Source organism: Cryptomeria japonica, chromosome 7 (genome assembly GCF_030272615.1).
Source record: "Cryptomeria japonica chromosome 7, Sugi_1.0, whole genome shotgun sequence".
NCBI lineage: Eukaryota > Viridiplantae > Streptophyta > Pinopsida > Cupressales > Cupressaceae > Cryptomeria > Cryptomeria japonica.
Window position 1 is genome coordinate 587,356,615 of NC_081411.1, and position 22,905 is coordinate 587,379,519.

At 34.5% G+C, this 22,905-nt stretch overlaps 1 protein-coding gene across 1 annotated transcript; it reads right to left on the minus strand.

Moving 5' to 3' along the window:
* Nucleotides 1-17,050: 17,050 nt before the first annotated feature.
* Nucleotides 17,051-19,068, minus strand: LOC131049638 (probable leucine-rich repeat receptor-like protein kinase At5g63930). The gene has a single exon (XM_057983698.2). It carries the CDS (start codon nt 18,999-19,001, stop codon nt 17,469-17,471), a length of 1,533 nt encoding a protein of 510 aa, XP_057839681.2. The 5' UTR covers nt 19,002-19,068; the 3' UTR covers nt 17,051-17,468.
* Between the last annotated feature and the right edge of the window lie 3,837 nt (nt 19,069-22,905).

The following is a 22,905-nucleotide window of genomic DNA, read 5'->3' on the forward strand; positions in this document are numbered from 1 at the left end:
ATTTCCTTCAATCATCATAGTCCTAGTAGCATCCAAAATAGTTTTGTTCTTCCTTTCAACAACTCTATTCTGCTGAGGGGTTTGCAGAGCAGATAACTATCTCCTGATTCCATGCTCTTCACAAAAGGAATTAAACTCACCGGAAGTGAATTTTCCTCCTCTGTCAGATCTTAGACACTTCAACTTCAATCATACCTCTGTCTCACTCTAGCTTTGAATATTTTGAATTTCTCCAGTGCTTCAGATTTCTCCCTTAGAAAAGTGACCCACATCATCCTGAAATAGTAATCTATCAACAACATAAAGTATCTATCACCCTGCAAGCTTCTCACCCTAGAAGATCCACATAGATCAGTATGCACAAGATCTAATAACCCGTTAGATGTATATAGTTTGCTCTTGAATGAAATTCTTGTTTTCTTTCCCAATTGATATTCTTTACACACCAGATTAGTAGGCTTCACTATCTTAAGCGGAACTTATCTTAATCATGCAGTCAAAGTTAACACGACACATCTTCCTATGCCATAGCCAACTCTTATCAATCTGAGAAATCAAACAACTTTTCTCATTAGCATTCAGATGGAAGATATTACCTTTAGTTTTAGTTCTTGATGCAATTTCTATACCAGAGCTATTCAAGATCTTACATTTCCCATTCTTGAATTCCAAATCATATCCCTTGTCAACCATCTGTCCAACACTCAAAAGATTATGCTTCAAACCTTCAACATATAAAACATCATCAGTATTATGCTTACCATTAAGAGAAATAGAACCTCTACCATGGATTACACAAGCTTTGTTGTCTCCAAATCTCACTACACCACCATCATACTTCTCCATATTCATAAATTTACCTTTATCACTTGTCATGTGATGTGAGCAACCACTATCAATCACCCATTCATCTTTCTCTTCAAGCTTAGTAGCCAAGGCTTTCTCTTCAACAATGTAGCTTGTAGAATCAATAGATACCGGATCATCTTCCTTGATAGCAATGAACACAAATTTATCTTCTGAATTCCCTTTCTCAGGCTCATCATCAGTCACACCTCCATCAACAACATAATAACACTTCTTCTGATATCTATACTTGTGATTAGGCTTTTAAGGCTTATCATACTTTGACACTCTTTCTTCTCTTTCAGGACACCTAGAAGAAAAAAATTTCAAAGGTAACTTCCTTTCATACTTACCGGCTCCCTTAGGCAATCTTCTTGCAATAAGTGCTTCAATCTCTTCCAATTCTCTTTCATGTTCTTCCATCTCTCTCATTTCCCTTTCATATCTGGAAACCTTAGTTGAAGTCCCTTCTGGATCATACTTTTGCTTCCCGGATGTAGTAGCTTTAAATGCAGTCTCGTCTTTGCCATGTGATTCACTAAGTTTTCTCAATTCAAAAGCATCAAGCTTACCAACCAACATGTCTCTTGTCACAGTTGTCACAATTCGGATCTCATTAATAGCAACAACTTTATGTTTGTAAGCAGGAGGCAAGGATCTCAACACTTTAGCCACAATCTCATCTTCTTCAAGGACCACCAACACATCTAATGTTTAGCACAAGATCATACACTTTAGCCATAAAGGATGAAATATTCTCATCTTCTCCCATTCTCAGCAACTCATACTTTCCTTTCAAGCTCTACAATTTAGTAACTTTCACATGTTTATCTCCTTCATACAAGATTTCTAGCTTCTCCCAAATCTCATGAGCAGTCTATAATCCCATCACATTAGTCATCTCTACATTAGTCAGGATGCTCAACAATTCTCTCTAGTATCCCGATGATGGATCATGGAGTGTGATCTGAAATGTTGATGCAAAAAACTAATACACAGTCTAATCCAAAAAGTGTAAGAACAATTCTTCTTTAGCTCTTATATTATGTTCAACATCCTTGATCTCAACTACAATAACAAGACCATTCTGAGGAACATTGTAGACATTCTTTGTGATCTTCCAATAATCTTCTCCAAGGCATTTCAAGTGACACTCCATCTGGTCCTTCCATATACTATAGTTAGTTCCATCAAATCTCAAACTCTCCTTTTTGAAAACAACAGTTGCCATCTCGAATCTCCTCAAGTGGTCAAGCTCTTTCCAGAGGATCTAGCTCTGATACCAATTGTTGGAAACAACAATGTAGGAAAACTGAGAGGGGGGAGTGAATAAGTTTTCACCAAACTTAAACAAATTAACCTCAACTTCAAATTTGATCAAGAACAACAATAGAAAAGATAAACACCACATCAACAACACACATAATACACAAATTTTTGACGTAGAAAACCCAGTTAAGGAAAAAACCACAATGGGAACCTACCCACAACATGATGTTAATGCATGATAGCCTTGGTAAGATAAATGATTGAATGAGAGATAAATGGAGTCTCTCATTCAATCATCTATCCTATCGATAGACTATGATGAAGACTTCAAGCTATCGTTCCTTCATTTGATGATTATTCTTTGATTTATATACATTCAATCTTACTTGCAAATTCCGATCAATATTGGTTTCTTAATCAATACTTAAACTGCCGATAATTATTGGTTATAAATATCATATTACAGAATACCGATTGGTATCAGTTCACATTGAATCGTATGAACACCGATTGTTATCGAGATTAGTTTATAACTAAATACACCGATTGTTATCAGTTGACTTACCTATACTATACACACTGATTTGTATTGGGTGGCTTACTTATGTTATACACACCGATTAGTATCAGGTGATTTGCTTATGGTATACATGCCGATTAGTATCGAGTGACTTGTTAAATACATCGATCGATAAATACAATGATAATTGAAAGGTGCGATCAAGTAATATCTTGATCAGTCATGTCTAATAGACATGATCGGTCAAGGTATTGCTTGATCCTCCTTGCATATATATATATATATATATATATATATATATGAATTGACATTTGTGAGAAGGACATTGAAATCGATAAATGCTCCTCCTCTATCTCCATCATACCAAATAATAATTAGATCCATTATTTAACAAATAACATATACATCAAAGAAGATAACTAATATTGAATATAAATTGCATTTTGGAAATTGAAAATCGAATATCATTTACACATGATGATACTTTGCAGTAGTATGTGTAAATATTACAATAGGGAATGCACATTCATTTAGGCATATTGCCTAGAGCTTACTTCTAAAAAACAACAAAGGGCTACAACCCTAGGAAGGATCATTGCCTTACAAAGATCGGACAACAATCCAAATTACATGAACTGAAATAATAGCATCTCCACATGCCTGATCATAGTTCTGGTTAAGCACATATCCTCAAACTCTACTCTTCACACTTCTGCATACTCTTTCGCACTACTTCACTTTTCTCCTCTGGTACTGAAGGATCCAAACAAAATTCGCACATGAAGATCACCTTTCTCAAATAAATATTACATCCATTTATAAATTCATCAACCTATATTTCAAGGTCGACTCAACACATAAGACTTAATTACAAATTTACATCACATGATATATAAATCAATATGCGGACCAATACAATGTCGACAAGGACATAGCATGGACCCAAATCAAAACCTCGAACATGCAACACCACTGAATATCTCACCAAGATCATCCACAACACGCAACAACCATGGGGTGAACCAGAAAGTTGTATAACACAAAGAATACCACCGGACCAGTAAAATCTTCAATAACATGCACCATGATCAATGCGGACCACCAAAACACATAGGACACAATATAAGAACATCAACAAGAAACATGAATTCCTCCGCAACAAATTGGATAACTAAAATGATATCATCATTTCCCTTCTGAAGCTTAAGAACACCAACATAACTTACTAACAAACTGAAAGATATGCTTGTGAAGTTCCAAATCATGAACCACCTGAACTAAGGACCCACATTAACATCCCAAACATTCTCCAAAATCTGCACAACATAAAGAATCAATTTCAGAGCAATACAAACCAAAAATCACAACCCTGCAATATATAATCAACAAAAAAACCAACCATCACACCGGATCACATAACTCAATCAAATCACCTGTTGAAACACTGAAACTCATACTGAATTAACTAGAGATAAGTATATCAAAACCCATTAATCCGCATCAACATATCTGCAACTAAACCAACTCTCTACAACATCGAAGCACAAAAACATAGGAATATGTTGACATCAATGATGATAACACATTCCAACAACTCTAATATCCAACATTAACATTATGCTTGCCAATCAATAGTTACTTATTTTGATTTGTTTCAGGTGTTTTTTTGAAGTTGCATCTATTTAACATCTAATATGTCATAACTATCTTTTTAGACCTTGATAAAACTTATTATTATTATTATTAAATTTTATTATTAATGCCATGTAATGATCCACTTAGCTTAATCCACATTCTCCGCTATTTATTATTATTATTATTATTATTTATTTATTTTTACTTGTGTTTGATTCAATTGCATACTCAGTTACTTCTATCCAAACGAGATAGGCATCCATCTAGTCAAGATAGGCATCTAACCATATGGGTAGGAACCTGTCCATACAAGACATGGGTTTCGTCTATGCAATTTAGGATAGGTATCTACCCAAACAGAGTAGGCATTTATTCATAAGAATAGGAAATGATCTGGCCAAAGACTTAGACTCATTGAGACCATTTGGGTCCCGAGTCACTCTCTAAATACTACACTCCCCTACTAGGAGTGCACCAAGGTCATCGTCCTTAGGAGTATATGAAAATAATTATATAAACAAGCATGAGTTCTGCCTCAAAATTCAGCCTAAAGCCTCGGGAAGTTAAGCGAATCCATACATGATTCCTTTCGAGTATGAATTGAATTAATTTTAATCTTTCAATTAGTATTATCTAGTCCCTTGATTGAAGGATAATAGAGCTTTGAAAACCATCAATTATAATCACTTCTATCTTATTCAATCTATGATCTTTCAAGTACTAAACAAATTGAATTTCAGGATAGCGTTCAATGTGGATCTGATGTTCATTATTGCATTCACTCATGAACACATAGACCTTTGTAGGCAGCTTCTTCCAAGTCAACTCACACAAAAATGCTTTGCAGGAAATCTGATAACACAATAGCTACATCTCTATCTTTTCCTCGCATATCACAATGGGCATTGTAAAACTTTTTGTACCTATGAAAAGTTACTCCTCCAAGATCATTGCCTTCTCTGATAACCATATTACAAATTTTAGGAAAAATAAAAGAAACATACAAATATTTTACACAAATAATATGCGCTACCTTTTCATTCAATACATATTACATTATTATAGGACTAACATATCCTATAATATAGGGAACTCCTCGAACAACTTTCCTAAATATGTTGACTTGTAACAACTCAACACATTTGTACCACTATTATACTAACCTATTTAATAAACTATTACAAACCTTACAAATATTTATTTTATGCATCTTATGATGCAACGTTTCCAACAATATTCCAACCACAACTGTTGGATACAATTGTTTAATTGTGTATTGTCTTTGATGTTACACAAATGTCATATCAGTCTACCGAGTTCAGAATGTTCAGCAAAGTAGTTAGACAGAGTCTACCGAGTTCAGAATGTTCGGCAAAGCAGTTAGACAGAGTCTACCGAGTTCAGAATGTTCGGCAAAGCAGTTAGACAAAGTCTACCGAGTTCAGAATGTTCGGCAAAACAGTTAGACAGAGTCTACCGAGTTCAGACGGTAAGAGAAGCAAGTTACAGAGTCTACCTAGCACTCCAGTATGCTATACTGAGTTCGCAGTCTTTACCGAGTTAAGTCGGTCTTCGAAGAATATGTGAAGGAAAGTCAGTCTATACCGAGTTCGCAGTACTTACCGAGTTCAGTCGGTTACCGAAGAATCAACAGTGTTCACCAAGCATCAGTGAAATGTTTATGCAGCCGACCGAAGCAATATTTATTTATTGAAACTTGTATATGTAGCCGACCTATGTAATATTCATTTTAACTTGTAATTGGGCCGACTTGGTAACCTGAATGGTATATATGAGAGATCAAGTTGCGATTTCGAAGTGTGGTGAAGTATGAAAAGTATGGAAATGTGAAGGAGCAGAAATGTGCGAATTCTGATGAAGGATCAGTGATATCCTTGAGGTGCAGAAAAGATATATGTGATCGGTAAGGATCTATTGGCGCAGAACAGAGATCTGTATCAGCAAAATAAGTTGTATTTAATTCAGATCACTTCATTGTTGCTTTCTAACCATTGTAGCAGTGATACCGAAATCTCTTAACAGAGTTGGTCTAACAACCATTTTGTAAATCCTCTGACAAGGTGACAATTCGGTTGAATTGTTCTTAAGACCTTTCACAAGGCCACTCCTAGCAGGGTGATCAAATCCTCTAACAGGGTCACACCTAACAGTGTGTTTTGTAACCTTTAACAGGGTTGGCTCCTAACAGGGCTCACTTCAGAAGAGTGAAAATCAGTAACTAGTTACATTGGTGGTTTTTCCCAAAATTGGGTTTCCACGTTATAGCTGGTGTTACTTGTGTTCATGTTACTTGTTTTATGCATGTTAATGTTTAATAAACACTGATAAGTTAATTTACCGAGTTTCAGCAGTTTATATTTAAGACATCTAAGGGACTTGTGGATTTATTTTTGTGGTAACTGATTCACCCCTCCCCTCTCAGTTACTCCATCCATATTTCCAACAATTGGTATCAGAGCTTCCGGTGCTTATAGGAAGGATTTCAATGATCTAAGCTAAAGATCAAGATGTCTTACAAGAGGGAAATTCCAAGGCTAAACAGAAATAACTTTTCAGCATGGCAAGGTCTCATGAGACTCCATTTGGCTTCCATTGGAGATACAGGATTGACACATCTTGACACAGAATATGTGACACCCACTGGTACACTAACTGTTGCTGATATTGCTGCAAAGAAGACTCATAACACCATGATGATAGACATTGCATCTGCCCTAAGCTATGAAGAGTTTGATGATGTCAAAGATTGCAAAACTGCATTTGAAATGTGGAACAAGCTGAAAGATATCTATGGTGGTGATGACAATGTGAGAAGAGCCAAAGCAGAAAGCTTGAGAGGACAGTTTGATCAATTAAAAATGAGTGAGGATGAAAATATTGCAAAATATGTTGAAAGAGTCAAAGCCAGTGTCAGTGCAATCAAAGCTTCTGGAGGTGATATCTCAGAGGAAACAGTCATAAGCAAAGTTCTCAGAACATTACTACCCATTTATGCAATCAGAGTTTCTACAATTCAGGAAAGAAGATGTGAAGCAAATCACAAGATAAATTTAGAGGCCATAGTTGGAAGATTAACTGCATTTGAGTTAGACAACTATGACAACTATGTTCCAGCTTCCAAAAACATGGAATCAGCATTTGAAGCTAAGGTTTCACTCAAGAAGAAAGGCAAAAAGAAAAAGGAATCTCGGTCAGAAAGTGAAGATGAATCAGAACCAAGTTCAGACAGTGATCTTGAAATAATTGAAGCTCTTCTAGCAAAGAAATATTCCAAAGGCAGAGGAAAATACAGAGGCAAAGTTCCTCTAATCTGTTTTTCATGTGATGAAGTCGGTCATATTGCTGCTAGATGCCCAAACAAGCAGAGCAAAGATGAGAAGAAAGATCACAAATGGAATGGCAAAAAGGACTACAAATCATTCAAAGGTAAGAAAACATGCTTTATGGCTAAGGATTCTGATAATAGTGAAGATGAAATTGTTTATATTGCTATAAGAGATGATTCTGATAATGATGAGGAAGATAAGATGGCACTTATTTCTCATATAAGCAAAAATGATACTTGGATCATAGACAGTGGTTGCTCTCATCATATGACTGGTGATAAAACTAAGTTTGAACATCTGATAGACTATGAAGGAGGTAGTGTAAGGTTTGGTAATAATGAACCTCGCTACATAAAAGGAAGAGGTAGAATCCCTATAACCAAAGAACTTGTATTTGATGATGCCTACTGGGTTGAAGGTCTCAATCACAACTTGATGAGTGTGGCACAGCTACTTAATAGTGGACTCAAGGTGGAATTCACGCATGGAAAGGCCAAACTGCTAAATAATCAAGGAAAGCTGATTGCATCAGGCACTCAAACAAAAGGTAATTTGTTCCGACTTGAAACAAGTGAAAATTCATGTTTTATTGCTCAAGTTGAAGAAAGTTGGTTATGGCACAAAAGGTTATGTCATGTAAATTTTGATAACCTAGTGAAAATAAGTAAATTCAGAAAAGTAAGAGGTATTCCAGATATAAAGAAACCTGAGGTCGGTCTATGTAAGAATTGTCAAATTGGAAAAATGGGAAAGACTAGTTTCAAAAGCAAAAACTATCAATATGAAGATATATTAGAAATTGTGCATACTGATTTATGTGGACCCATAGGAACTGAAAGTTATACTGGAGAAAAGTTCTTCATTCTTTTTGTTGATGATTACTCAAGAATGATGACTGTCATGTATTTAAGGAACAAATCAGAAGCATTTGAAAAGTTCAAATGGTATTTGGCTAGAGTAGAAAAAGAAACAGGTAAAAGACTTAAATGTCTAAGGTCAGACAGAGGTGGTGAATTTATCTCTCATGAATTCAATAACTTTTGCATTGAAAGAGGAATCAAAAGACAAGTATCAGCCCCTAGAACTCCTGAGCAAAATGGAATAGCTGAAAGAAGGAACAGATCTATCATGGATTGTGCAAGAACCTTAATGATTGAAAAGAATATTGCTATCAAATACTGGAAGGAAGCTATCAGCACTGCTGTTCATACCTTGAACCGAGTACAGCTGAAGAAGGACTCATTCAAAACCCCCTATGAATTATGGTATGGCTACAAACCTAATGTAAGTTACCTAAAAGTATTTGGAAGTAAATGTTACATTTTGAAAGAATCTAGAAAAGGAAAATTTGATGTGAAAGGTGATGAAGGTATATTCCTCGGATATTCTTGCAAGAGTAAAGCATATAGATGTTTGAACTTGTCTACTCATAAAGTTATAGAAAGTGCACATGTGAAAGTAGATGAGTTTGCAGAAAGATTTGAAGAAGAAAGCAAAAGAGAACCAGAAGATTATAGAAGATTTGTGTCTATTGAACCTGATACAATACCAGATACATCTGCAAATCAGGAATCTTCTACTCCCGAGTCATTAGTAACCGAGTTACAGAAAGAGCAAACCGAGCCAGTATCTACCGAGTCTGATGAACCAGAACCAGTGTCTACCGAGTCTGAAGAAACCGAGCCAATATTTACCGAGCCGGACCAAGAGGACAATGATGAAATTCATTCTAAAGGCAAGAAACCTGTATTAGCCAAGTATGTCAGACGACATCACTCAGCAGATCAGATCATTGGAGACAAATCTGAAGGAACCATGACAAGAGGTAAGTTGAAAAGTACTTGTTTACTTGCTGATTTTGAACCTAGAAATGTCAAAGATGCATTGGGAAATGATAGTTGGACAGAGGCTATGAAAGAAGAGATAGAACAGATAGAGAAAAACAAGACATGGACTCTTGTACCTAGACCTAAGGATAAAAATGTCATTGGAACTAAGTGGGTATTCAGAAATAAACTGAATGAAGATGGCAAAGTTTCAAGAAACAAAGCAAGACTAGTATGCAAAGGATATGCTCAACAAGAAGGAATAGACTATGGAGAAACTTTTGCTCCTATTGCAAGATTGGAAGGAGTCAGAACCTTACTTGCATATGCCGCCTACAAAGGATTCAAAGTTTATCAGATGGATGTTAAATCTGCATTTCTTAATGGTATATTGGATGAAGAGGTTTATATTGAACAACCTGAAGGTTTTGTTGATCCACAAAAGAAGGACATGGTCTGCAAATTACATAAAGCATTGTATGGTCTAAAACAAGCCCCTAGAGCATGGTATGAAAGATTGCATAACTATCTTATTCAGATTGGATTTCAAAGAACTAATGATAACAGTAGCTTGTATATTAAGGAAGGATCAGATAACAAAATTGTCTTAGTAGAAATATTTGTAGATGATACTATTTTCACAGGAAATGATGATCTTTGCAAAGAATTTTCAGTACAAATGAATAAGGAATTTGAAATGTCTATGTTTGGTGAGATCAAATTCTTTGTTGGTCTTCAAATTCAACAGAACAAAAATGGTATCTACATTACACAATCAAAATACAACAAAGAGATACTGAAAAAGTTCGGTATGGAAGATTGTAAACCAGTTGGAACTCCTATGTGTACTGGATTGAAGCTTACCAAGGAAGATGAATCACAAGAAGTAGATCAAACACTGTATAGATCTATGATTGGAAAGCTGCAGTATGTTGTTCATACTAGGCTAGATATTGCTCTTGCAGTTGGTATTGTTGCAAGATTCTCAGCAAAGCCAAGAGAAAGTCACATGACGGCAATCAAAAGAATAATGAGATATTTGAAAGGAACTGAAGAGTATGGTTTATGGTACAAATTTGGAGGAAATTTTGATTTGAAAGTATTTACTGATGCTGATTGGGCAGGAAACATTGATGACAGAAAAAGTACAAGCGGAGGAGCATTCTTTCTAGGAAAGAGATTGGTTTCCTGGACAAGCAAAAAGCAGAACTGTATATCCCAATCTACAGCAGAAGCAGAATATGTTGCTGCAGCAGTAAATTGTTCAAATGTTGTTTGGTTTAAACAGCTATTGGCAGGCATGAAAATAGAAATCAAAGAACCAATTGTTATGTTCTGTGATAATACAAGTGCAATTGACATGTCCAAGAATCCAGTAATGCATCCCAAAACCAAGCACATTGCAATAAAATATCATTTTGTTCGAGAATTGGTGCAGGACAAGGAGATCAGATTGGAATATATTCACACAAAGGAACAAATTGTTGACATATTCACAAAACCATTGGCTAAGGATGCATTCTTGTATCTAAGAGGTAAGTTAGGGGTCACTCCCCTATCTGAAATTCACTAAAGAAAAGTTTTAGTGATGCATCAACTCATCCTAAGTGAAAAATCTACTAGTTGATGCAGTATAATCAGGAAAATATTGCATATGAATTAGTACAAAAGGTACATTATAACTCAGATAAAGTCTTATTGTCTTTGGCATGCGTTGTCAAAGAGGGAGAGTTTTATTGTCATATCCTACTAAAATTTGAAAGAAAGTTCATTAAGATAAAGAGGGAGAGTTGTTTGATAAAGAGGGAGAGTTTTACCGTCCAAAGATGAAGTTACTTCACAGAGGGAGATTATTGAAAGGAGTGTTCTCTATCCAAAGGGAAAGTTATGTTGGCATGTTGCTGTCATAAAAGAAAATATCTGTTTTCAAATTTCATTCTGCTATGACATGTTGTGTTGCCATCAATGCCAAAGAGGGACATTGTTGGATACAATTGTTTAATTGTGTATTGTCTTTGATGTTACACAAATGTCATATCAGTCTACCGAGTTCAGAATGTTCGGCAAAGCAGTTAGACAGAGTCTACCGAGTTCAGAATGTTCGGCAAAGCAGTTAGACAAAGTCTACCGAGTTCAGAATGTTCGGCAAAACAGTTAGACAGAGTCTACCAAGTTCAGACGGTAAGAGAAGCAAGTTACAGAGTCTACCTAGCACTCCAGTATGCTATACCGAGTTCGCAGTCTTTACCGAGTTAAGTCGGTCTTCGAAGAATATGTGAAGGAAAGTCAGTCTATACCGAGTTCGCAGTACTTACCGAGTTCAGTCGGTTACCGAAGAATCAGCAGTGTTCACCGAGCATCAGTGAAATGTTTATGCAGCCGACCGAAGCAATATTTATTTATTGAAACTTGTATATGTAGCCGACCTATGTAATATTCATTTTAACTTGTAATTGGGCCGACTTGGTAACCTGAATGGTATATATGAGAGATCAAGTTGCGATTTTGAAGTGTGGTGAAGTATGAAAAGTATGGAAATGTGAAGGAGTAGAAATGCGCGAATTCTGATGAAGGATCAGTGATATCCTTGAGGTGCAGAAAAGATATATGTGATCAGTAAGGATCTATTGGCGCAGAACAGAGATCTGTATCAGCAAGATAAGTTGTATTTAATTCAGATCACTTCATTGTTGCTTTCTAACCATTGTAGCAGTGATACCGAAATCTCTTAACAGAGTTGGTCTAACAACCATTTTGTAAATCCTCTGACAAGGTGACAATTCGGTTGAATTGTTCTTAAGACCTTTCACAAGGCCACTCCTAGCAGGGTGATCAAATCCTCTAACAGGGTCACACCTAACAGTGTGTTTTGTAACCTTTAACAGGGTTGGCTCCTAACAGGGCTCACTTCAGAAGAGTGAAAATCAGTAACTAGTTACATTGGTGGTTTTTCCCAAAATTGGGTTTCCACGTTATATCTGGTGTTACTTGTGTTCATGTTACTTGTTTTATGCATGTTAATGTTTAATAAACACTGATAAGTTAATTTACCGAGTTTCAGCAGTTTATATTTAAGACATCTAAGGGACTTGTGGATTTATTTTTGTGGTAACTGATTCACCCCTCCCCTCTCAGTTACTCCATCCATATTTCCAACAACAACACCATTCATCAACACTATTAGTGACCATCAAGCACTCCTTCCTTGTGAAGCGATTGGCCAAACCAATATAATAACTACATGGAAAAATAACATTGACACTCGTAGGGATATCCTTCCTTAAAAAGAGAGTCATCCTTTAGAGACATCCCTATTCCACTAGCTTTTGTCATGTAAGAAAAAACAATATATCCTTGCATACACCACACATGTTGTCCCATGTAAAACTTAGACATTGTGTAGTGAGTGGATTTATAGAAACACAAAACTAATGATTTTTTCATAGTAGGCAAAACAAGAAATTTGAGGGGTGAACAAGTTGAAAATATATTATTAAGCAAAAGATGGATGAGTAAATATCAAGATAGAGTAAATGAGACTAAAGGAGGTTTTAGGCATTGCAACTAATCATCGCTTTCATGTCATAGTGATATTTTAGATGGCTTTAGGCATTATTATTCTTTGATTTAGCATATTTGAATATGTGCAAAAACATTTACTTATATAATCAAAGATCTAATTAATTTATAAATTTGATCAAGACTTTATTGAACACATTTATATAAAAATTGACTTGTTACTTGTAACCCTCCAAATTTAACAATAATAATATCATACTATTTAATTTTATATGATTTATATCACTGTATAAGGTAGCATAAATGACATACAAATAATAAATAACTAGCGCTTGCACCTAAATGAGGTGCAATGGGTAAGACGATAGTAATTTATATAACTATAAATGTCGTAGAATGTTCAGAATTGAATGTATGAATATCTTCTTAGGTGTCCAAAAGTTGGAGTAGAAGATCATTTCTGGGGAAATAAATTTGTGTGAAGGATAGATCTTCAATGAGTGTGAAAATTTGTGTCCCCAATTTTTACAAAATCATTTTTCTTCTTAGGACCTTTCAAACTTTGCATGTTAAATTTTTTGCTTCATTGGGTTTAAATTTCTTTGAATTTGTGAAATGGGCAAAATATAAGGGCTATGAGTTTGATGCAAGAAGTATATTTCCAAAAATGTAAATCTTTTTAGTTGGCTTACTAATCAAATTAATTAGTTTTCTAAAAAATACAATACTTTCTTCAAAAGTCTCAAGCAAATCAAGATGAGCTTCTGCAAAGAAAGTTGCAGGGAGTGTCATGACAAATTCTCATCGTACCAAGAAAAAAGGAAAGCCAAACCTCCACATAAATATCATCAACCCTTAATTTTTTTTCTCTAATCTTTATGCATTTTCTTGAAAACAAATCTGAACTAACTGTGAAATTCCAAACATTCTTGATGGTCAAATCTTTACTATTTACTTAATTTTTTAGTACCAAATGATTTGATTTTGGATAGATGATAAATAATTTAAATGTTTTTATTTTGAGCTTGGAAATATTTAAATTACTTTTCACGAAAAATTGCAGAAATCTTTGACTGAGAATGTTGATAGCAACAAACAAAGTCGGAAAATCTTTGAGGAAGATGTCCATGTGAAGAAATCTATTGTTTTTGTAGAGGCTTCTTTAATAGAAGAAAGTGTCATAACAAATGATGGAGGAATTGATGAGGACAACATGCGCTTGCCAATGTCGTCTTTGGAGAGCCCCTGTAAAAATCAGTCGAAGACGAATCTTTACGAGATGAGCAGTTGACGACGAAAGTTCAGTGTTTGATTGATGATAATATTCTTGACAGCTTGAAAGAATATAATTTAAAATAATTATATTTATTAAATCAAACATGATTATTATAAAGAAACATATTAAGTCTAAGTCTAGGAGAAAAACAATTAAATAGTACAATAATAATAATAATCTAAAAAGATCATATAATCTTATAAAACACAAAAAGATTAAGCAATTAAACAATTTGTGGCAGATATCCCACGAGTCTGGCGTGAGACGGTCGAGGTTCCCCCACAGGAATAGCCTATCGGCTAATTAGATACAGTTACTTCCCAATAATTGTGTCCCTGCTATGTAGGGATATATTTTATTTGTATGCTGCACCCAATATCGATACTTTGACGGTTGACCCACTGCCATTCGCAAACTGACTAACCGTGAAATTTCCCAGCCGGTGACAAAGTCCGGCGCGAGACAATTTCGGTGGCGGTGTACCCCACAGGGGATAGCCTATCGTGCTAATATCGGCTAATAACCACCTTTTATTTTTTTAATATATTTATTCCGTTTTAGATAAAGCTGGAGTCAAGGTAAACAAAGATTCTCCCGTAAAACCGTGGCTTTGAGAAAGCAAGGTTAGACTTGACGGTCATCTATAATTAATTTATGGTTGATTCAAGAAAAGAATTTCGCAATGGGAGAAAACACACAATATTTTAGATTCCGATGGAGATAGCCACTATATGTAAAGCTTTGAAATATATCCCGCTCCAAACGTATTGTCTGCGTAGGTAAGCGGTCCAGTCAATTAAAGAAAATTTTGGGAAAAGTTAAAAAGTTTGAATGCAGTTCAATGAAGTTTAGTATTTTAAAGTTGATTTAAGGACTTGTAGGACAGCGCATTGGCAAAAACCTTTGACCAGTACCAATAAATTGAGATCACCATTCACGAGCTTCCACTCCATTGCATTCACCTGGTTTTGAGCTGTGTTTTATTAGTTGCTTCTGGTTTTCTGTAGTAAAATGGGTGCCAAGGAGTTGATGTTCCTCATATTGTTTGTTAATGTCTTCTATTTCAGTTTGAATATGTGTGAGGAAGGGAAAGTGTTGATGTTGTTTAGTATTTTATTTGATATCATATTTGTAATTACAAGAAGGAAGGCTAATAATTGAGGACAAAACGAACTTTGCAATTTAATGCATACACAATGAATCTAGTTGTTGCCTTCTCTTATGTCTTTATATCTATCTTGGACATTATTGATGATTATTCATAGTAAATAGAAAAGAAATTATTAACACAATTTTTATCAAGGGAAAAAAGTCATTAGTGTTTCGTAATCCACTCTCATACCATATTAGATATTAAGATCTTAGGTTACTAATCATTACAAATAAATAGAAAGTAAATAGAATGAGAATTTCAAGATACACAAATTTAACACATTTCATAATATATATACAACAAAAAACATTTTTGGTAAAGTGTATCATTCTAATATAAACACATTAATACAATAATAGATATTAGAACATAGATTAAACATAGGAAAACACTTCTTACCTTCATAAAAATAATAATACCTCTTGTACATGGTGATAAAATTCATTCTTAATCTTCTTATTCACTTACCTTTTAGTGAGAGAGAAGCTCCTTAAATATAAGAGGAGTGGAAAAATACACATGAAGAGATATTAGTTACATCTATTTAGAACTATCATTTGTAAATAATTAATAACTCAATAGTTTATTATATTATTAACTATTTAAATGATGTATGCTTTATAAATTATATAATATTCATACATATTTATAGCCTTATATTGTAACAATGTATAAATATTATAAGGGTATGACACCCAAGACTATTATGTTCTAATATATTGTCTATGATTTTTGCCCAGAGAAGGAAGTTCTTCTATTTTGAAACCATGTAGAAATAAGTCTCTCCCCTAAGACATAGTGAGGATTTGCCTTGTGCAAGGGTGCATTATTTATAATACTATTAAAATGGTTGAGTCATTAAGTGAATTATCAATTTGTTGGTTGATAGGTTTTGCTACCTAACTGTGTATTCTAATGCCCTAAAAGGTAACAATCTCACCAACAGTTGAGATAGGCATGAGATCCTTCTATACCCACTCTCTGCTTCTTTTACAAGCCACGACTACCTTCTAACGATCAATAAGGAATTTTAAAATTATGATTGCTTTTGACCTGAAAGAAAATAAGGCTGAACTTTTAACCAGAAAGCTTTTAAAAGGTAGAAACACATAATAAAGATAAGAAAGAGATTACAAAGATCCTCTTTTTATACGAAAAATTATTTAACATATCACTACATTACTGTATCATTTGTTCAAAGCCAACTTTTCCATAGCAATATACACAATTTCATCATAAAGACTTTTAATAGATACAAAGAAGAGTCACCCAATAAGCAATGTATCCAACATAAGAAAAATAAACATCCATTAATCAAAACACAAAGTTTTTGATTCACAGAATTGCATCTAGATAATCTTATTCACATCTACCAAAAAATATCCTTTAGATTCCATAGCTTTGCAAGGATGCTTTCATTGAGATTGTTTTCAAAGAGATTGATCATCTCAAGAAACTTTAAATTTCCAAACTCAGCAGGAACAATGTAATGTAGATAAACGCTTCTATACTTAGAAGTTAGCTCTGATAGAGAACTAAAAGTGAAATTTATATATGTTCCATGCTATCTGAAAAAACATACTAATTAAAACAAGAACAAATTTTGGCATTATATTTCACTTTAAAGAAAATTTGGCAATGTTTCTTTGAGTGCCTGCATTCAACTTGTACCTTCTTCCCTACTTCACACAAACTATCCTTTGCTCCATCACAAATTGCTCTGGTACCAAAAACCAAAGCAGATAAATGCATTTGCATCTGCAAATCAGCTTTAACAAATAACTAAAATAACTAATCTTATATAATAGTCTCATACTATTGAGAAAACATACAAATAATAGCAAACAAACAAACAAAATTTTGCAAAAACTGATTACATAAATCACACTGAAACTGCTCTATCTCCTTTTTCACAGCCCCTTCATACGTACCTAAAGAAGAATACCACACCCCTCACATAACACCACAACCCCACTATCTGACATCAGTCGGAAGGAAGCGCAACAAAAGCCCAAAATCGAAAATCACAAACTATAGAAAATGACAACAAAGGAATGTCAGTCAAGACAATCTTCTGTTACATTATAGCGCCAGTCAAGGAATTATGCGACAAACTGAGATTTCGCAAACTCGAACAATTCCCAATCTCCACTGGAATAACTCCCTCAAAGGAATTCCTGTTCAGAGACAGAGACTCGAGATTCTTCAACAGTCCAGCTTGTGGAGGAATTCTTCCATTGAGACTATTCTCGAACAGACTGAGCGTCACAAGAAAATTTAAATTTCCGAGCTCGGCAGGAACGGCGCCAGTCAAAGAATTATTCGACAAATCGAGTTCTTGCAAGCTCGAGCAATTCCCAATCTCCGCCGGAATGGCTCCCGCAAAGGAATTCTCATACAGATACAGAAAATGGAGCTTCTTCAACATTCCTACTTGTGCAGGAATTCTGCCATCCATGTTATTCTCTTGGAGCTGCAGCGAAATCAAATTCGTCCAGTTCCCCAGAAATCTACCATCAAGTGCTCCCGTAAGAAGATTTCCTGACATTCCAAGCTCACTTACGCTGGACAAACTAGCAAAGCTAAGCGGTATAGGACCTTCCAGCTTATTGAGCGACAAATCCATGAACATTAAATTCAAGCACTGTCCGAGCTCTTCTGGTATATTTCCTTCCAAACTGTTGTTGTGAAGATCCAGTCTCTGCAAGAACGTTAAATCCCCCAAACTAGCTGGAATTCTGCCTCTCAATGGGTTCTCAAAGAGCTCCAGTATTTGCAGCTTGTGTAACCTACCTAACTCCATTGGAATTGGTCCGGTAAAATTATTTACCCCTAGACGAAGCACCTGTAGCTTTGTAAGATTCCCGATTTGTGCTGGTATGCCGCCACTGAGATAATTCAGTGAGAGATTGATGAAAGCCAGATTCTTCATCCCTGTGAGCTCTAAAGGAATACGCCCCACCAGATAATTCTGGTTGAGGTCTAAGACCTCTAGATTTCTGCATTTAGCAATAAACAAAGGGAATTCGCCACTGAAGGAGTTCAAATAAAGCCGCAGAACTTTCAGAGACTGCAAGTTGCCAATTTCGTAAGGAATCAAATCGAGATAATTCGAATCCAAATCCAGATCAGTGAGGTTACTACAATTGCCAATTCCAGGCGGTATGGGGCCGGACAAATTATTGCTAGAGAGCGACAAAGACTGCAACTTGGTAAGCTTTCCCAGCTCCGGCGGGATTTCTCCTTGAAGATTATTAGTTCCCAGGCTCAGAATTCTAAGGCTCTGCATTTGTCCGACTTCTGGTGGAATCGTGCCAGACAGATAATTATCCTCAAGCACAAGTTCCTCAAGACTTTTTAGATTGAGGAAAGAAGGTGGAATGATTCCAGTTAACATGTTGTGACTGAGATCAATTCTTTTCAGGCGAAGAAGAGAGGAAACAGCGGAATTCAGGGAGCCTTCCAGATTTAACGAAGATAAATCGATAGCACTCACCTTTTGGAACATATCACATGTGATTCCAGTCCAATTGCAGGGAAACTGAGAAGATTCATTCCACGAAGCAAACAACTTCTGTGATTCTTTGTCCAGACCATTCTTGAACAACATCAACGCTCTCCCTTCCTCAGACAAGCTCGAGCTGAACCAGAAGACATTACCAAACAATATGATGGATATCAACTCCTTGGCATCCATTTTGCTCTAGAAAACCAAAAGCAACAAATAAAACAGAAAGCTGAATCGAATGGAAGCGTGAAAGGTTTTTGGCAGTGTAAGCTCGGAGCATTGCCCTACAAGTTCTTAAATCAGCTCTAAATTACTAAAGCATGCAGAAATGGACGAGAAACTTTAAACTACTTTTTGTTTCTATATGCATTCTACTGCCTTAAATTTTTCTCAACTATTTCTTCAATGTGCAGAAAATTATAGAATCGACTTTAAATTCAGCGACCTGATAATTTACCAGTTTTAGAGAGGCATTGATTGGACCACTTTCCTACATAAACATTAAACAATACTTTGGAGCGATATATATTTCAAAGTTTCACATGTTCAAACTCCAACCAAATATGACTCCTGGACCATCAAATTTAGTGTTGAATCCTGTCCCAGTGTTTACGCTACACTATTTTTTATATGGATATCATCAAGTCTAATCTTGCTTTCATATTTATGGACCTTTTGTTAGTCTCAAAGCCGCGTTTTCTATGGGAGATAATATTTGTTTATCTTGGGACTCCAGCGTCATATCAAATGGAATAAATATATTATTAAAAAATGGAAAGGTTGGAGGTATTGTTCCTATTTGTTATTTGTATGCCATTTAGTGTAAGTAAATGAATTAATACTCAAATTTCAAAATATGTATTTCAAAGGTATACATTTAGAGATGTAAATCATACAAAAACTTATAGTATCATAGTAAATTTATAGTATTATAGTATTATTAATAATTTAAAGGTTTAGAAGTAGTATTATCGAGTTAATTTTCAGAAAAAAAAAAATCTTACAAATTCTTAAGTACATTTAGTAAATTCTTGAGTAATCTTTAGAATTAAATGGATCTTTGATTATGTTTTTGTACATCTTCAAATAAATTAAGTTAAAGTCTAATAATGCCTAAATCCATCTAAAATACTATAATGACATAAAAGCAATTATTAGTTGCAATACCTAAAACCCACTTTAGTCTCATTTACTTGGTCTTGATATTTACTCCATTCATATTTTGTTTAAATTTGTATTCTCATTGTGTTCACCCCCCAAATTTCTTGTTTTGGCTAATATGGAAAACTCATTAGTTTTGTGTTTCTATAAATCCAATCACTACTACAATGTGTGAGTTGTACATGGGACAACACGTGTGTGGTGTATGTACAAATAATAACTTTTTCTCACATGGCAAAAACTAGTGGAATAAGGAGGATTGTAAAGGATTGCCCTCTTTGTAAGGAAGGAGAGTCCTATGTGTCAATGATGTTTTTGCATGGCATAGTTATTATGTTGGTTTGCTCACTCACTTTAGAAGGAAGGAGTGCTCGATGGTAACTCATTGTGTTCATGCATAGCATTGCAGTTGGAATATAAGGGTGATCTCCAAAAGACATCTGAAGAGCTATTATTATGACAATTCTTATGTGGTTATGTGCATTGTTAGTATAAGAAATAAATCTAGAGCAATAAAAGAAATTAAAACATAATATTAAATTCAAACTCTTAACTAAATGTGAGCCTCATATTGAGTGTGATTCTCCTATCTCTAAGAAGATTTTCTCATGCTTGGAATGCAATGTAGTTGTTTGGTGATCATGCAATTTTAATGTTGTTTTATAAAATCTTGAGCAATTTTTAGATTTAAATGAATCTTGATCATGTAAGTATAGATTTTTGCACATATTGAAATGGGTTAAATTGGAGACTATTAATTACTAATGTTATCTAAAATATCGTAATGACATAAAAGTGATGATTAGTTGCAATGCCTAGAGCCCTCATTAGTCTCATTTACTTTGTCTTGATATTTACTATATTTATCTTTTACTTAATTTTTTATTCCTATTTTGTTAACCCCTCAAATTTTCTTGTTTCACCTACTATGGAAAAATTATATTAGTTTTGTGTTGCTCCAAATCTACTCACTACTACCATGTGTAAATTGGATATGAGACAACACAAGTGTGCTCTATGTATGGACAATTTATTTTTTATCATGTGGCAGAAGCTAGTACAATAGGAGAGTGTTTAAAGGACTGCCTTCTTCACAAGGAAGGATAATCTTATGAGCATCAATGGTTTTTGTGCACATTGTAGTTGTTGCATTGTTTTGATCACTATTTCACAAGAAGTTCTTGATGACAATTTATTGTGTTGATGCATGGTGTTGTAGTTGGAATATGATGGTGATCTCTATAAAACATCTGAAGAGTTATTATTATGATAATTCATGTGTCATTAAGTGCATTGTTAGTTTAAGCAAGAAATTCATAGCAATTAAAGAAATCGAAACACAATAGTAAATTCATAATCTAAACTAAATGCAGAGCTCAGATTTAGTTTGATGAACTCCTCTTCAAGAATATTTTCTCATTCTTGTGATGCAGTGTAATTGGTCAATGATGATGCTAGATTCCTATGGCATGGTGATGATTTTCTCTCATATTTTCTTGTGACAATTATTTTCTATTCTTCTCCACATATTTGGCTATCTCTATATTGGGAAAGAAGGTGTGGATTTATAATTTTTTTGATTAGAAAATGAATAGACAAGATTAGTTTGATCAAATTTGGAAACTAGAGACCTGATTTGGAGTTAACTTAGCTTTTACCTTTTAAAGTTTGAACTAACTTGATTAGTTGAATATTTCTCTTTCTAAATCATGAGTTGACTAAATAATAACATGTAATAACATGGAGTGGATATGGGTGAGAATAATTGCCTTTTTTATTTATTTACTTGAATTAATTATATGCATATGGATTATCTAAGAGAAAGTTAGCTAATTAGTAATGAATACTTAATTTCAAGATAAGATGATGTTAATTGGGTTATATTAGATCATTTAATCATGTTGAATGTGATTAATCAACATGAATTTTAAAATTAGGAATTTGTTAAGAAAAATTAATTAGTTTATGTGATATTTAATGTAATTAATTATTTATCTCTCGACGATTTTGAGGCCATGTAAGTTTTAGTGCTTAGTTATGGTGTATAAGGATCACTTCACTACTAGAACTTTTAAAGTGAGAAATGGGTTTTAGAATATTTCTATCCAACCTTGGGATTATTACCATAAATGAAGGGATTAAGGGTTTGATAATCCCAATTTTAAAAAATAAAACCTATAAGTATTTATGTGGACTATGGATATAGTTTGGTAAATAAGAATATGTAAATGATAGTTAGGATGGGATGTCTAGAAGAGAAGTAAAATAAAGGAGGTGACGTATTAAGGACATTAATCGTGGAACTAGACAATCATAAAAAAGAGACAGTTAGAGGGAGTTGTGATGGGGAGATGTTAAATAGTGAAATGTCAATAACTAATAAAAAATTATCAAATGTTCAATCCTTTAAAATGAAATGGCATATTCAAAGGTGAACCCCTTTGACCAAGAGTAATCAACCATGTCAAATTAAGTTAAGAAGCCCTTATAAAGAATATGTTCAAGGAACATTCATGTCACAAGAAGAAGAAAAAGAAGAGTAGAGAGAATTTGTGACCAATTATGGAGATATTTAAATAGGAAAAGAGTTATCTAGAGACAAAGGAAGAGAGAGGGAGTTGGTGAAACAATAGAAGGATGTGATGAAAATAAAAGGCACCTAGCAAGGATCTATGAATCCAACGATAGAAAGAGGAAGCTATAAGGAATGGGAAGGTGATACACTTTTAACTACCATCATGGATCAAAATTATGGAATCTATGTTTTATTGGTATTTTAGCCTTTTAGGAAAACTTTTGTATCATTTAGCTTGTAAACAACAATTATGTGTCTATACATTTGACC